This window comes from Enoplosus armatus, chromosome 4 (genome assembly GCF_043641665.1).
Source record: "Enoplosus armatus isolate fEnoArm2 chromosome 4, fEnoArm2.hap1, whole genome shotgun sequence".
Taxonomy (NCBI): Eukaryota; Metazoa; Chordata; class Actinopteri; order Centrarchiformes; family Enoplosidae; genus Enoplosus; species Enoplosus armatus.
The window spans coordinates 25,207,637-25,225,864 of NC_092183.1; the positions used below are offsets into that span (position 1 = coordinate 25,207,637).

Consider the following 18,228-nt stretch of genomic DNA (forward strand, 5'->3'; position numbering starts at 1 on the left):
GGAAAAGATCTCTTTGGATCATTATTCCAACTGGGATTTAGACGTGAGCTAAATTATTGTAACTCCAATATGACAGGAACACTGCATAAGGCCACATGGTGTGTCATAGCACCGGGAATTATGGGCACTTGAGTATACTAACATGCTCTCCGGTACTTAACGTCATGAAATATTAATTTTTTTGTGCACTACACTGACAGGAAATGCCAGACTGGAACACCAGCTCAGTGCATCACAGCAGCTGAAATGAAGCAAACACCAGTCAGTAGTGTTAGTAGCCCATATACGACATGATGCCAACACGTTTGTCTGTCTGTGAAATACTGGTCTGGAGGTGATGCTGGGGGAGGGGGCGAAGGAAAAGCACCGAGGAAAAGATCCCAGGCAGTTACCAACTGTATTGGAATCCCAATAAACAAAAACACCAATTCCATACAGGCCGTAACCGAAGCATGAAAGGAATGATTAGTTAAAGGGGGGAAATTGCTTGGTCATAGTATAAGTGTAGAGCGACTGTATTTTCTCCAGTGTGTGTGTGTGTGTGTGTTAAAGCAGCACTTCATATCATAAGCTCATTATATCTGAGCCATAAAGTGATTACGGGCTCCAGTAAGGCATTGTTCTGCTGTTGACAGGATTAAAAATGACTTTAGAGAGAGAGAGAGAGAGTGAGCGTCGCCGCTCTCTGCTCGAGTGTTTGCTTGCTTTGTGTAAGCCAGCAGTGAAAGGGGCTGCGCGCTTGACTGTTTGCCAGCTGCGGCACACCCTCCCTCCATTCTTTTACACATTTGTCGCTCTTGTCTATCCGTCTAGATATCCGCCTGCTTTGTTCTTGTTCGAAGGCGGCGTGAAGTGTCGTTTGTCGTAGACCTGTCATCACCTGGTGTACAGTTGTCTCAAGGACTTTAAGGAAATCCTTGAGACACTTAAGGCAGTGAATCTCTCTAGTCAGTGTGGCATTGAGTAGTATCTGTGGCGCTGGCTGTGAGTCCTATGGAAAGTAAAAAAAAAAAAAAAAAATGGAGAAGTAATGGCTGCTTCCAACAGGTCATATGGCATCCTCTAACACTGCCTTGGTGATTTTTAATCATTCAATTTCTGTTATTACTGACTTTTAATTAACTCACCCAGGGCTACAGTAGCAGTGTTTCATTTATGTACCCATCGACCACTCCACTGCACACACAGTCTCCTTTTTTTAGTGTCGAGATTTCTCATGGGCTTTCTTCTTCTCCCCTGCAGAAGAAGAGCGGCGTCGTGAAGACACAGGAGAAGAAGGAGCGGTGGAAGGAGAAAAAGGTGGCGAAGCGGCAGAGGAAGGAGGATGAGGAGGTGGAGGAGGAAGAGGAGAATGTCCAGCCGGTGGTGGACCCCCTGGAGAACGGCTTCCTTCATCACGCCCAGCGGGAGCAGGAGAGGATGAACGAGAGGCTGCTGAAGAAGACTTACTCCAAGAAGAACAAAATGGTCAGTGTGGTTACGTACATGTTGAATGGACTGTTGGTTTTGTGGGTATTTTTTTTCTGGTAAATGAAAGAGGTGTCTGGTGCGCTGGCTTTTGCCAATCAGCCGCTTCGGTAACATCGGATCCCACTTCTTCGCCGTGATTGGCCAGTGCTATTATTCCCACAACTCTTCTTTAACAGTCTCTTCTCCAAATACATAGTTTCCATTTACCCGACAGCTGGCCCACATTCCCTTTACAGCAGAAAACGACCCATGGGGAATTTCCAGAGAACAGTTGTGAACGGTGTGATCAGAGCCTGATACCCATGTCAGATGTGACTGAACTTATTCTTGTGTCAGCCCGAGGTTCACTTCAGTCCCCTCTATCAGTGCGCCATCAAACCACATCGCTGGAGAAAATAATTTTCTTTCAAAACTCTGCTCACTACTTCTGTGAGCAGAGAGTTTTAGCCCATTTCAAGCTGTCTTAAATTGATTCTCTTATTGCAGCAGTCATTTTGGAAAGGTTTTTTTCGTTTGTTCAAGTCCAGGCCATTTCCACAAAAGCACCGTAGGCATCACATTGTTGATGGTGGCACTAACTTCCTCTCTTCTCTCTTTCTGCTGCCTAAAGTGACTTCATGTTGTGACTTTTCAATGGCTTCAGCTTACTGTAGTTCAGTTGGTGCCAGTAGTTGTAGCTCTTCTCTTTTTCATTTTGGGTTCTGCATTAGCAGTGATATGTAATATGCCCCTGTGTGAACTTTTCCTCACTATGTGTTTTAAAGTGAAAGCTGAAAGGCAATCACGTTTTGACACTAGGTGGATGGCTGGTGCTTCTCTGTTTGCAGATCAGTTCTTGTTTGCTTGGTGGTGATGGCACCTTGTTTACGTTTTTTAAGCAAGTTTGAATGGAATATCGGCAAAAGTATCGGCACAACAGTGACACTGCGGTACAACAGACCAGCTAATGATGAGGTGAGGCCACACAACTGTAGCCTATGACAGTCGCAGTAGGCTGATACATAAGACTGTACTGCAGGGAATCAGTCAAATAGCATTTGGGCCTCGGTGAAGGGCGGCGTATGTGACTTGTATATACCGAAGTGTTTGTGTTTCATAAACAAATTGTTGGTATGCTGCCTTCAGGTGGGTTTACCCTGCCATCCCATTCTTGTTTTCCTTCATGACTGCAGAAGTGGCTTTCTGTTTGTTTATGCAGACAGAGGACTGCCAATATCCCCGGCTTCAAGCACACTGCTGAGCCCACAGACTCCGAGTCTGTCCCAGAGAGATAGCCCATCTATGTGTTAACAGTTTGTTTAAATGGGCGGATGTTTTTATGCTCCTGTCCGAGGCCAAGATCCACCATAGTGCTGTTGAGGATAAGAGGGGAAATGTAGTCAGGAAGCCAAACTAAATAATGAGGCTATGTAGCCGGGGGCCTCCTCCACAGACAAAAATATCTCTATTAGATAAAGATTTCCTGGGGAAGTTAACATGGCTGAAAATGAGTTTGGCTGTGATATTTAGTTTGCCAAGAGACACTTGGAAATTATGTATTTAGCTGATGCTCTTATCCAGAGTGTAAGTGCAATAGGCTGCGAATCACTGAACCAGATCTACATTCCAGGCCAGATAATAACTCCATAATATCAGCATAATATCAGCTGCTGCTGTCATTGGAAAACCTTGTAGCTCATGCTGTGCTGAATTTCATGTGTTACAGTAGCTTCGTCTGAAGATTTGCTGGTCATGCCTCCCAAGGAGGCTCAGATAGTAGAGAGATGACGGAAGTAGCTCAAAACCCACAGGAAAGCTAACGCATGTCTCTACTCTTCAGCAACAACATATTTCTTTGTGCCTGGACTTTGTAACAGCAAAGTAAAGTCCTGGTCTGGTGTCTTAAGATAAACTTTCCCAAGTGATATTACTGCATATTGAATACATAGCTACATCTTACATCTATTTATTTTTGTGCCTCATTAGTGCAATTTGAAATAATGTCTTGGAGGTACATCAACAAATGCACCTACTTTCAGATTGTGTATCTTATGGCCGAACCACAAATCTGAGTGTATTTTGAGGAAAGCGTGACAAAATGTTTATTTTAGCATTTTATTTCCGGTCCCTTCCTTTTTTTTCTTGTATCAATTTCTTCCTTTTAATCTCAGTGTCTGGCTGAAGCCGTCTACACCGTCTGAGAACAAGCAGCTAAAATATCTTTTAACCTGCCTGGCTTTTAGCTCTTTGCATGCTGAGAACTGAAGCCTGCCTTGAACACACGACTAAAGCTCCCAATTCCCAGCCTACATTGTTATCGTTTCGCGAACTTACAATTACGCTGCGTCCACATGTGGTTGAAACAACAACACTTTCCCAATTCCAGCCGTGATCACGGTGCTCATGAGACTCACGGCCTGATCGTGTTGCGATTCATTATAGATAACACTATGAAATATTAAACGATTGATCCACACCTTTTAAATAAGCATTTCCTCTCTGCTTTAGTTGGTGTCTGTTTCTTAAGACCATGCCAGTCTGCACCCTCTCCTTTTGTATCCCACACCCACCTGCTTCCGTAATATGATTTCCAAATTGTTGCCAAATAGGAATTTTGTGTGCATGTGTGGCAAGCAGAGGCACATTAGAGCGTGACCAAACCGACACCTGCTGAGGGTCTTGCACAGCTTGAGGGGCCAACCTGCCCAATGAAAAACTTGTGGGAGCGCGTGAACAATTATATTATTTTCGCTCTCATTTATCTTTACAAATCCCGACACATTTCCCGGGGTTGTTGTGTTACGGGATGAAGGTGTTTGATAGATTCACTGTTAGCGAAGCCAAGTGTCTCTAGGTCGAGCGCTCGCTCACTCGCTGCTGTTTACAAGCATCTATTTTGGTGTGTTTATGGGCCTCTGTGGCTCTGTCCTGTACATAGCGAGGAATTGTTTTCTAAGAGCGGCTCACAACGATCACAGCAGCAGTAAAAGTTTAACTTCAAAGCTTCAGTTTATTTGACTCTGGAGTGACTCTGGAAGAGCTCGGAGTATAATAGCTAAGAGACAGATGGAGATATCTATTCTTACTTTACCCTCAACCCCTGTGATGTTTTTCATGCACTCTAAGTGTCTCTGATAGATGGAATCCCATGCATATAAAACACATCCGCTTCCAGATGGACAGGGCTTCGATGAGGAGCCCTTTGTGGATTTTATCTGCCACTGAAAACGTCCTTGGCAACAGCGCCAACAGATATCAAAGTCACGTGGTTGCTCAGTATTCACAGTCCTCTTTGCTGGCAAGTTAACTTAACTATACCATTTGCTCCTGCTTACATCCACCAGGGCACACTGTAGATCCTTTTATCCAACAAACACGAAGCAGATGGATGTGCAGGCATTAAAAAAACAACAACTTTTGTAGTAACTGTGGGAAAAGGGCAGCACAGAGCGGCCATCTGGGCTTTAAAACAGGTGTTTACACATTATGACAGATCATATTGATGGAATGCTGATAGGCATGTACACTTTTAGGATGCTCTCCACCACAACGATCAGCTCAGGTGCTCTCGGAGCATTTCCTACTTTGTCCTTCAGGCTGCCCTCCTCTCCTCTCCCGGTGTCCAGCTTAGTTTCCCCCGTCCACATCACTGTCTCTCCAGTCAGAGGAGGTGTCCCTAGTGCATTTCGCACACTGTGATCCGCAGGCAAGGCGATGTGTCGGTCTCCTCGAGGCACCCCGGGGTGCCAGAAGCTCGCCGGAGGCTGGGGGGCAGGAGCTGCGGCGTCAGAGCAGAGTTTGTCACAGTTGCGGTTACGCTGACATAGCTTTTGCTTCAGAGAGTTTCATTCTCTCAAATTCTCATTTTTGTTTGATTATATTGACACTAATCTGATTCCATAGCATTGTGTGTGTGTGTGTGTGTGTGTGTGTGTGTGTGTGTGTGTGTGTGTGTGTGTGTGTGAGACACTGTGTTGTGCACACCAAGGACTCCTCTCCTCTCAGCCACACTCTTGTCAAGAGCCATTCCTCCAGCAGTCACACATGCTGTTACTGATACTGTTTGAATTGGATCCAACAGTTATTTGCATGTGCCAAAAATGAAACAAAACAAAACAAAACACAGTTTCCTTTGATTTTGATTCTTGGCAAGGTGGATCAAGAAACTCACCCCTGAAATTCAAACTCACGAAATTCTTTCAGATGGGTTAATAACCCCTTAAAGGATCAGTCATTATCAGTTGTCAGCTCACCTCCCTGTCTGCTGAAACTCCACTGAAGTTCATAGCAGCAGCAAATTCACAGTAAGCTAGCTGCTTTAAAACCAACACAAGACACACGCATCAGACCAAGAAAATGTGGTAAAAATCACACTTTTGTCATGAACATTGTAGGTAATTACTATATATTATTTTTTTTATTGAGGCTATACACCAGTCTGACCTGCAGTGTTGTTTTTATCTGCCAGTCCCTGCTGTAAGATACCCTGCAAGCACCAACATGGCTTTGACCTTCAATATGCTTCAAATGGGGGCCATGAATAACACATAATGCTGACTCGCTCAAGCAACACACTGATAGCTACACGTACACATCACCATTCCTGTCCATTAGTGCTTTGCTTTCCCCTATGCTGCACACTCCCCACTAACAATGTCATATAGGAAAATACCTTTGGACACTTCGCTCTATTATTCCTACACCCCATGACAACCCCCCTCACTATCTGGCCAGCCTGTGGACGTGAATCGAGCATCCTGTGTGCCCCTGTGATACTGTAGCTGCGTCAGGATTACTTCCCCTTCTTCATATCGAGGTGTGTTTATAAGCAGTAAACCAGCCGGAGTCAGATCAGATTAGCTAGGGCATTAACAGTGCACTGGAGCATAGTTCAGGGGCAGCCTGAGAGCCGCGATAGACGCAAGAGCACTGCTGCCCATCGGCAGCGGGGCAGTGGTAACAGGCGGGTGATCGGGATGACTGATATCGGCGGGCTGGTTGTTATCTGGGGAGCAGCGACCCTGAGCGGTAGCAGCCGGGCTCAGGAGACGCCCGGCAGACGATGTCTCTCCCGGCTAACCCTGCCTCCAGCCCATTTAAACTGGGAAATCAAGGTGAATCCTCCCCACCTGTGTCGTTCTGGGCAAGTTGCCAAGCAGCAATGTAGCACTGTTGACTTATTTTAAGTAAAAAATAAATTGTCCAATTTCTTGTTGTTTTGACCTTTAAAACAGCAGGTGTCAGATTTTGCTGGATATATTGAAACAACTTCGCCACAAAGCCATCGCGTATTTTAGGCTGTAAGGCACAAGATTTTTCATTTACTCTCACTGAAATTTGCTTTGCACATCATAAAGAAATATTCCTTCCGCTGACACCTTTTTTGCTCACTTCACAATCACCTGCTTGTAGTGTTGTGGTTGATCGAGGAACTGGAACGCTTTCTACTGTTGCACTCGCAATGAGATCAGCCCTAAAACGCGGAATCCTTGATGTAATTACGGGGTCGGAAAGCTTGTAAGTGGAAACGTGACAGAAGAGGCCTTTACTCCTGTTACTCCGGTTAACGTTGCAATTTAACAAAGAGCATTATTAGATGAGTGGATAATGAGGTACGCTGCAGAGGTGTCTGCAGGCACATCACATGCCAGAGTGTGTGTGCATGTGCGCGCAGACTAGAAAGGCAGAGATGAGTGGAGGAGCGTGACTCGTAATAGACCTTGACAGATCAATTAGTTAGCTGCTTGTAACGTGAACATGTATGCATGATCACACGGAAGGATAATTATCTTAACCACATCAAAGACAAGTTAGCAGACGAACACACCGGCGCCTGTGCAAGGGCAATATTAAGAGTTTCATTCCAAAAATGAGGTATCTGATTATCTGAAAAGTAATCCACACGCGCACACTGATAAACTGGTTGCTGACATTAGGAATTCACCGGAGATCTCAGTTGCCTTGCCCACCAATTCCAAGTATTAGAGGGAATGTCGTCATCTTGAGAATAGTAAATGTTTTATTTCAAAGTGTGCGTGCTTGAGTTGGAAGTTTGACAGAGGTGACATTGTGCAGCGTATTATTACTAAGCACCGTAAAGCCACAGAAAAGCAACATGGACTGCATAAGGTAGGGTATTATTAAGTATTATGTTCCCTACAAAACTACTAACAACTGTACCAGGAATTTGAACCGGTAACCTTATCCAGACCCTATTTGCAAAACTGTTGTTTTTCTTATGTGGTTCCCAACCATGCCAGTGTGAATCATGACTCAAGTGGAAGGCCGCTTTTTAAATGAAAGACGTCTTATTTTGGATTGAGTTCCTTTTAAATATATAGTAAAACCACAAATTGGGAATGTTTAAAGTTTAAATTAGTAATGTATGACTTCATTAACTTCAACAGCTGACCAAGGAATTACAAGAACCGTTGATAAGTCTCAGTCAGCACAGCGTATACCATAGTATATGACGTCAATGAGAAACTCACATTTCCCCAGTAGAGAATAGTAAAGCCAGCAGAGGTGATATATCGCCAAAGGAAATGTTGCAATAACAACACAGCTCTATTCATTTGTGGCTGACAAACAACAAGAAATGAGATGTGTTGTAAAGCCGCTCGCTCAAGTTGTTGAACACTTAAAAGTTCAAACCGCTGTTTGTGTAATCTAGTTGTAGTTTAGAATTTCTGTTGGAAAAAAATTTCTTGAGAACTAGAAATCAAAGTGAAGTAATCTTAGAGTCACTGGTATTGATCACAGTCAGTTAGACTCTAAAACTGGCGCATGTCAGATCTTTGGTAAAAAGGCCAGTAGCCTTGTATTCTACCTTCCCTGAGATGACTTTCCTATATGAAATAAGTGTCTGGGAGCACGTACCTTTCCCTGTGTGTGTTTTCAACTTTCCTAAATGTCGTCTATTTTTGCTCAGCAGACAGCCTGACCACAGTGGATTTAGTGTGACGAGCCAAACTCGTCCCCATGGGTTTCCACTGGGGCTGGCGGTGTTGACTTTGCCCGGGATGCCAGGGAAGGGCTGGGAAAGGATGAGGGAACAGTCCCACCGGTGTTGAAATTGAGGTGGGGGGAGGGCGTAGAAGGATTTCATGTCCGCCGCTCCAGTCCCAGGGGAGCTCGCTCCCAGTCTGAACTGGCCCCAGATGGTGGGATTTGGAGAGTCTGTAAACTGAGAGGTGGTAGATATTCCTGTTAAGTCATGACTCGTCCGTCAAAATGGATACAGGCTCCTTAGATGGACAGATTGATAGACCAAAAGTTCCCTTTTATCAATCCAAGGCCAAGGTTGGAAATGTGGCTGTGAGAAATGTGACCCGCAGGAGCAGCGTCGACACACCAGAATTCAATGGGAACGCCAGTAAAATGACTTTGTCGGTTAAAGTGCAACCTCCAGGAATATTTAGCCCTCTCAGGATTTCTCCTCACCTCCCCAATCCCCAAGGCTGCAGCCGCAGCCTCCCACCCCCTTTGACAAGGGGAGAGAGAGAGAGATAGGTAGGTAGAAAGACAGAGAGAGACCGAAATAGAAGTGGAAATAAAGGGAAGAGAATGACAAAGAGCGGCCGAGCCCAGACAACCCCTGCGCCCGCTGTGCTTAGCCAGGTGAATATTGCATGGGACAGTGCACAGTGATTAATGTCAGGCCATGTACGGTGCTTGGCCGGGTTGCTGTACTGCACGTCCATATACACACACACATACACACACACACCCCATCACTTTTAACAAGCCACAGTCATTGAGATACAGCAGGGCTACTTCAGAGCAACCACTCTGGGGACAATTAGGTCTGGGAACATTAAATTAGCAGGGATCTAAAGTCATGCTCTGCTGGAGCTGGGGCTATTGCATGCTGGGATTGGACTAGGTAACAGAGGCAGGGAAAAACTCCTCCTGGATATACTGTGTGCTATCTGATATTGCTGTTCGAGGTAAGCGCGTTATTTTTAATTTAGCAGTTACATTGGGGTGCAGAATGTTTTTTCAGTGTGCTCATTAGGTTTTAGACTCAGGAGGCAAGTGTTAGCCATAATAAATATGTCAGGACATTATTTCTCTGTGCTTTGCTAGCTGGCTAGTTGTGATTACTTTCTTTTTTTTTTTATGTAATTTATTAAAGTGGGACCTCCCAGGCTACATCATATTCCGGTTTTGCATCTACCGGAGAATCTGTAGCTATAGCAACAGATGTATTGCCCCTGGTAGATGTTTAACTAGAGCAGACAGCGGGGAGAGACACTTTATTAAACCTCCTGCTTTATGATTTACAGTATCATTGTGGTTTATATTACAGTAATGTTTAGGGAGCAGTTCAGAAATGTGTGCTCCAGGAAATCTCCGGTGTCTGCAGTCATGTTCTTCCTGCAAAAGCTTTCTGCAAAGCACAGGTCACGAGCTGCAAGTCATGGCTTTTATCAAACAGGCCAATCACAGAGCTCTAAACAAGGAAAAGAAGATCACAAACGTGTGTGTGTGTGTGTGTGTGTGCTTTTAAGAAAAAAGTCCTTTCTAAATCTTCTTCTTGCTTGAGGTGCCATAGGAAGCACACTGTCACTTTGAACCTGAACAAACAGACACTGAACACCACAGTTCGGGGAGACAGAGAACAAAGTGTTGGAAATCAGGTCGCTCAGCCCAGATTCTCAGATTGTGGTGCCTTTCATGTCATTTCAGACCAATACAAAGAAGTCAGTGAATATTGACTATAAATACCAATGAGATATCAGATTGCTGGTGTCACCCATCCATGATATGACGAAGGTTTATTCCTGATAAAAAAACAAACAAACTGTCTTTATGTCTCAGTACACCATTTTTGAGATTGTTTTCCCTTGGAACAATTTTTTTTTGATGAACGCACTCGTTTCCTTGTTTACTCAGCCATGGCAGCACTTCCTGTGTACCAGAGAAATCTTCCCTGGAAACGCCAAAGGGGCAACAGGTGTGTTGAATCACTGTTGCAATGGGACATTTACTGAAATGGAAATAAATCAGAAACAATCCTTCCCAGTATTTCACCCAAGCATTAAATAGAAATAGTGAGTCACACATCCTATCCGAGTTTAATGCGTTATTAATGTTTCTGCTGATCAAAAATGTCAGGGAACATAAAAATCTGGATTCCTGTACCGTTTCGGCTTTACAATGACCACTTAAAGTAAACTGAATATCAGAGCAGAATTATAGCCTCCGTACAAAATAATGGTATCAGCTGTCAAAATCACGTATTACTTAAACCCTAGAAGCAGGACTGTAACTCGGCACCGCCAGGGGTCAGGTTTCCTGGCTGCTTCTGAGTCCAGAGGCTGGCAGCCGTCTGGCGCACGGTGCTGTGTTACATGGGAGGCTTTAAGGACGAAGGGATCTGGTGTTTGCTAGGTAGAATGAAAGTGGGTGGCAGTCCTGAGCCTTTGCTGAAAAGAGAAGTCTCCTGTAGTTGTGAGAGGTCCCTTGTTTGGAGGCCCGTGTGTTTTGACAGGACTGAGAGGGGGGTAAGACAACAGAGAGGCCAGGCCTGTCTCCTGATGCGTTCCTTCAGCAGGCTGCTGCACTCCACTTGCATTGTTGTGCGCCGTCATTTACAAACGCCTCATTCTCTCCTTGTCACAGTTGTATCAATTTGTTTTAGTTAGTGCTTCAATTAGCACCTATTTAATTACATTCCATTTAATTGTTGCCTGGCTTGAAGAATGTGTTTTTCGCGTGTGTGTGTGTGTTCCAGTGTGCAGTGCGTCTCACATGCTTCGTTGTGTCTGTGTGTTCTCGTGTGTGTGCGCGGTGCATACACGTGTGTATTTAAGCATGTGGGTTTATTTGTGTGTGCGTGGCTGTGATGAAGCGCTTGCCTACTTGGCGGCATCTGAACGTTCAAGTGTCTAAGTGTCATCTTTGGCACTTTAGCCCATTAGGGTCACTACATTAATGGGATCTGCCGAGGCCCCTGCCCCTGTTTTCATAGCCCTGTGCCTGGAGGGGGGGGGGGGGTTGGCGACTAGCAAAGCTGGACATTAACTCAAATGGATTAAATGGGATTAGTGGTGTCACTGAGACAGATGTGATCTTTGCAGCCATGGCTTTCGTTTTCTTCCTCACTGTGTTCACTTTTGCCGTGATACAACACTGACCCCTGCTGCATTAGAGAGTCATTGCACCCACATGCATGAGGAGGTGGTGGATGATGCTGTGTTAACCCTTTGCCAGATTGCATCGCATCGTCCATTGGGGGTCACTGTTCCCATTTGAAAAAGATGGTGGGAGGCCTCTCCTCTCCTCTTCTGCCATTTTGACTGCCTAATGTAAAGTATGTTAGGGTTTGCAATATTGAGCCCAGGCGGCGGGTGTTTTGCAGGTTCCATCAACATGTTTCCTGCAGCGCCTTGTAATGGATGCTTAATGTGGCTTCAAAATATTGCCATGAAAACAACATCGTCAGAGATAATGAAATGTCGCTGGAACGCCGAGGCTCATGTGTGGGTTGTACATGCCAGCGCCGTCGCTCATATTAGCTCATTAAAACAGCAAGTAGCGCTGCTACACAAGGTCAAATGTATCCATATCAGTCAGAAATCTCTTTGCGTCAAGCACGTCCTATAATTAGCATATCACCAATGTAGGGAGAGTCGCATACGCAGGGTGTATTTAAAATGTTCAGACTCAGAATGAGGCTCTGTGCATTTTAATGGGTTGTGATTTAGGGGATATTGTTCAGACTTATATGCCTTGGAGCGGGCAGCATGTGTTTGGTTCCTTTTTCCTTTTATAAAGGCCATTCACACAGTAGCAATTGAACCAAGGGCTATAATTGTGTTTTCATGTACTATAGATCCTGTCATTAGGCCCCTGGGTCTGCAGGCAGTTATATGATGACAGCTGACAAGGGGGCGCGGCTCCTTTGAGGAAGAAAGGGGGGGGGGGGGTAGTAGCTACACGCACAAAAGCCACAATTACTTCCTGGACGGTCCCCAGAGCTCAGTGGTTGGAGTGTGTATGTAAAATGATGTGGGAGAGGCCATTTGCAAAACAAAGAGGGGGGTGGTGGAGCGGGGTTAGAATGATTGCCTTTGCACAATAGAACATGTACACCCTGAGGCGGTGGGGGGGGGGGGTGGAGGGGTGGGCGGTGAAGTGGCAGACTGGGGGTTGACACGCCCCCTAGCAGTCCCCGAGGAGCTGGATGCAGATGGGGGTGTGGTTCTTGTGGTTGACCCCATGGAGAGAAGAGGGTCAGGGTTCGTCTCCTGGGCCCTGCGGGGAGGAGATGGCCCCAGGGGTGGAGCTCTTTGTACATATGTGTGTGAAGCAGTCAGTATGTTCATCATGACGTCACAGGTTCACATAGCAGGGGAGCACAATTATTATTATACAACTTATAATTACAAAATTCAGATTGTGTAAGAAAGCTAAGTACTTGTGTTGCCTTATGCAATCTGTATAGTAACACAGTTTGTTATTATTGTATGTGTGTAGGTGTGCAGGAGCAGGTGTCAATTATTCAAAAGCTAGATTATTCATTTTGAAATGAAACTTTCAGGACCAAATGACTCAGAATAAGACCCGAATGATTTTCACTTTATTAGATAGAACACAGCGGGAAACATCGGGGGGTAATTGGAAGGCGTGACATGTGATTGAAGTCAAAGGCCAGACTCGAGCTGTGACACTGAGCCGTAGACATAACAACATCATCAATTAGCAGTGCGTCGTTGCAATACTGATTGGATGATATCTGAGCGGCACAGCGAGCTGTGAGCACGTACTGCAGGGTCACAAGGCTGAATTAGCCCGGTCGCTCTCAGTTTAATTAATGAGCCAGTAATGGTAGTATAATTGCTCTTCAAAGCGGAGTCCCCTCTGACACTGGGTTGTAGAGCAGCACTGCACACACCAGTCTCGCCTCGAATGCCCAGGTCGGCTACCACAGGGCTCGTCGTCGCCAGCACCACCCAAACTGCCAACCCCCGACCTCCGCCACCGCCGCAGTCACAGAGGGATACACACGACTCACGCTGGAGCGCATGAAATATTCAGCAGCAATTTCCCCCCACGTTTGAAATAATACCTTGAAATGTTAATGCGCTCCCACTGCTTGTTTTAAGTGGAAGGCATCCCAAGGTGCCTGTGTTTGGACTGCACCAGTGCAGGGAGCTCTGTGCTTAAACTGCTGTCGGCGTGAAAGTAATACGCTACACTGGAGAATTACCACAGCCAGGCACTTGGGTCAAGAGGAGACTGCTATTCTTAGTACTAGTCCCCCCCCCCCCCCCCCAACACTCTTTCTTTCACAAATGCAGATACACGCTATGCATGCACACACATACACACTGTATATAATCTATCTCACATACATACACAAATAAACGCAGACACCGCATACACATCACCCCTGACATTGACTGTGAATCATTAGATTCACAGTGGTTGGCATGTTGACAGTTTCACCAGCGTCCTTGGTTCTAAATGTGTCCATTGTCTGAGGATTACACTAGCCCAGGGTTTACACAGTGACAGGCCATGATCTGATATCCGCTGCCATTAGCCTGGCCTCACCCACTAGGTGCCTCTTCAACCTGATCCTGCCAGAGACATTGCGATGTTATCAGGCCCGGCGATGCCCTCCATCACCCGATACACCTCGTGGATTAGCAAGGGACTTGCCACCGGCTGTTCTGTGGTGAGGAAGCATTGCAGTGTGTCTGCAGAAGCTGACACGGCTCAGTGAAAATATTAATGCTGTGAGCTAAAAAAAAAAAGTTCAGGTAGTGAGATTTGCGTATCAGGCAAATCAAGATTTTTTTAAGTTTTTTTTATTTGTCAGCTAGAAGCACACACAAACATACAGACGCACACCCTTGTTCAGATTTTCTTTACGCTCACAGTCAGATTCAGTGAGCCTTGCAGAGGAAAACACACTTGGCTGCACAGTTCCTCCATGTGCCTGTGCCCTTCAGACCTGACAGCAAGGCATTAAATATTAGTGGCGTTTTACGGCGGGTTTGTAACATGGTTATTCCAGTCAGTGGGCTTGCCTTCCCAGTGTCTGTGCCGACTGCGGGGCTTTGGTTTGACAGCACTGGGGCAAAAAGCTATCTTGAGGGAGGCCAACCTGCCTGCGAGCCTTGGGCAGTGAATACACACACACTCTCACACACACAATGTGGAAATGTTAGCATGAGCGGGCACATAAAATTTCATATATACTGTACATACAGCCACTGTATATTTTAACTCAAATGCTGCGAACATGCAGAAGCACATTTCCACCACACAGGATGTACAGGAGGTGAGCACAACAACAAGAACGTCGGATGCAGTCTAATACAACAGCTTTGCAACAAATACTAAATTTCAGGCAGCAGAGCCAAGTCAATCTAAGATAGGAGAAACATCACCAAGCAGAGATTGCGAAACAGTTGCGAGATGAATTCCAAACGTATAAAATGTATTCTCCAAAGGAACATACTTATGCACTTGCCTATACAAATTTCCATTGTTAATACTTATGATGTGATCATTTTTCTCTCTGCAATGCTTTTGTAAATTCTGCAATATGTTGTCTGACTTCCTGTTCATGTGGAGCCTTTACTTGTACTCACCGTGCACTAAGAACAGCTTATTTCATAGAGCAGTTTCATCAGTCAGATGAGTGACAGTTTGCAGTCTTTAGTAGTAAAGTTATTCCGTGGCCATTTAATTACCAGCCTGGAGACGAGGGAAGCGTCCAGGCCTGGCAGTTCCTGGCATGTTTGTCCAGAGGGCTTTGAAAGCCAAGTGCTGCCACCTTTAGTCTATATCGCAAGTTTTTCAATTAACACCACTATGGAGCAAGAGGAGGCACCATGGGCAGGGGCAGCTGGGGCATTAGTTAGCTATTCAGCGAGGATAGCTTGGACGTCTTGCTACATGACAACCTCGCTGACATGCCTGGCCTTTGGGTGGCGCAGAGGGGTTTGTCGCAGCAAATGACAGTGACCTCCCCAGTGCCCCGCTCCCCCCGCCACCTCCTGGTAGAATTGATTAGGCATAATTGGAGGGAGTCAGAAGCTGAGGCAAATGGTGCTAAATAAATTTGGGTAGTGTTAATTGCAGATTCCACTGTGTCTGTGTGTGGCAGTGTGAGGGGTAGAGAAACACTTAGCCACCGGCTGACAATGGAGGATTAATTGGACTCCTCCAATGAACATAATTAGACTGATTGTTGGGAGAGATAAAGCAAAGGTTTTATGAGTGCAGCAGCACTGTCAGTGCTAAGAATATCATCCCTCTCCCGCCTCCTCCTTTCCAATTCCCCTCTGTGGTGTAGTCAAGTTAATGCTCCTTATTCCTCTTTTAGCTGTAAGGGAGTTGAAATCCCTGCTCACAGGGTAGGAGTGGATCACAGGTTCATGGTTACTGAGCCTTACAGTGATAACATCTCTACAGGGGAACAGTCCAATCTTCTGTTCCAGCTGCAGTGCAGCCCTTGTATCCATGCTCTTTGATTACATCAGATGTTGAGCTTTTATTGGTCATAAATACAAAGAGCAAGATAGTCCGCCGCCTGATGGGGGAGCTACCATACATCTAGATGATGAGAGGAATTCTTGTCAGCCGTCCAGACCATACGAATCCAATTGTTGCTGGGGTTCATTCCTGCTCCAAGTGGAAATGATTTGGGAGCCCCAGAGCATTACTCAGGCTTGGCCAGGACCATTGGCAGCAACAACAGCAGTGACTTGTGGGACTCCAGTATCACTCAGGGCCCCATCACCACCCCAGAAACTCACTGAGCTGGAGCTGGGCTACACAGAGCTCTGACAGAGCCCTCTTGGATGGTGCCCAGGTCTCAAACAGAGAGGAGGCCTCCATAGACTGCTTCAAAGGGGAGGGCGGAGAGAGAAGAACAATACACTTGACAAGATTCATCAGCCGAGGTTAACCACAAACAGCTGCATGCTAGCTGCTACTATAAATTTGACATGAGAAGATAAGATGAAGAACAGCAAATGGAGGAATCAAAGAACTTGTCAGAGGCTTTCAGAGTCTATGACTCGCACTCTGCGAGATCAGATTGACAAGCCAGGAGTTGGATTTCCTGGAAAAATAATAGGTGATGAAAGATGGTCTTAAAACTGAAAGACAGTCATAAATTCTTTTGAAGGTTTGATTAATTGGCCAGCATTCAAAACGTACGTTCCCTGTTTGAAATGAAGTATGTAAAGTAAAGACCCAAGTCAACAAAAAATATGAGGTATGATTATTTTCACATCATGTTTCTCAAAAGGGTGAAGTTGCCTTAGGTTCTTTGACTTTGTATTTTACATGTATTGATCTCAGCCACTGCCATACTTAATGCATTGAATTAGATTGCGTATTTTGTATTCCATTCCTGCCTTTTCCGCTGAACTATCTGTCTATCACAGTTCCACATTCAGTAAATCACCATTGATTAACCCATATTTATTTCTGTCTAATACATTACAGCACTGCTTGAGGTTGATGTCAAATCTGATAAATAGATAAATATTTTTATGGCAATATCCATAATGTGTCTTCTGTTCCATTAAATAATGCCTTCCCTTTTATGACCAAGGGCTATGGCAGCACAGTGAAAACCGACCTTACTTGTTAAAAAAAAATCCTCTGAAATCTTCAAAGAACTGGAAACATCTGCACAAATGTTGTTTCCATGGACACCTGTCATGTTTCTGCCTAGCTCTGAATGGGAAAACAATGTCGGGTTTCTGACCTGAACCAAAGACTAAAAAAGTCAGCAAGCTTTCCTGACTGACAAGCAGGCAGCCTGGGGGGTTGGCTGAGCTGAGCAGGGCTGCTGAGGGCTGAGGGTTGAAGACCTTGACTCCTGCACCCGTGGTGTGATGGAGAGACTTGGCCTTCCAGCAAAAAAGAGACGAAGGCCTCTGCTAAAAGCTGAGGTACCTCAGGGAGACATTTTGATGCATGATGGGCGGAATAAAATAAAGTAAAATGGGATCAACCTTAGCAGCAGCAGTTATTGGTGAATGGGAGGTGGTTGCTGTAGCCCTCTGGCAACGCGCTCAACCTAAGGCAAGCTTTGCCTTCTATCTTCTATGTTTTAGTCTATGGAACTCCCACTGGTGCCCTGAGAGAAAACGGCCTGTTTTAAGATGTTCTGAAGAAATACTAGCACATCGACATATCCGTTTTAACTCAGCTGGGCATAAAATGGGGAAGTGGCTCCCCTTTGAGGAGAACTCACTGACCTTGGCAGGAAGTCTGAAAGAATACAGCCTGATTCTTGGCTTTAGTATTTTCCTTTTGTGGCTTATTTTTAACATGCATGTTGGGTTTTTTTGGTCATTGGCTTTCACTTCATATCTCATAACTGTCTGTTCAAAGACAGTTGTAGAAATAAGGTCAGTTGATCAGCATGTGTATGCCATTAACTCCTACACTTGCCTGCTGTATTTTAATCCATTCTGCTGTTGCTACTTATGAACTCCAGGCTCTGCAATGAATGGTGTTTGGAGAGCACAGTGACAAACTGTTTTCCTCATAGACACTTCATGAACTTAGAGGGACCTACAGCGGTGCATCAGTTACCACTCAGTGCAACTGGGCCCTGTATCCTCAATGATAGATGCCTGCTCCCTTAGTGGCTCTTTCTACCACAGCAGACTACAGAGAGGCACGTAAAAAAAGGGAGAGGTGAACGCCAACTTCACTGGAGAAGGCCATCTCATCGTTTCGTCTCTCAAGTTGTTTTACCTTGGCCACCGGGTGGCTCCCACCTGGCCCCAGTGG

The 18,228-nt window shown here is 45.4% G+C and overlaps 1 protein-coding gene across 1 annotated transcript in view; it reads left to right on the top strand.

Annotated features, from left to right (window-relative positions):
* Positions 1 to 18,228, top strand: part of fbrsl1 (fibrosin-like 1) — a 257,744-nt gene that overhangs the window by 70,454 nt on the left and 169,062 nt on the right. The window contains exon 2 of the mRNA XM_070903764.1: positions 1,243 to 1,467. Coding sequence (XP_070759865.1) covers positions 1,243 to 1,467 — 225 coding nt within the window. The remainder of the gene's footprint in view (positions 1 to 1,242; positions 1,468 to 18,228) is intronic.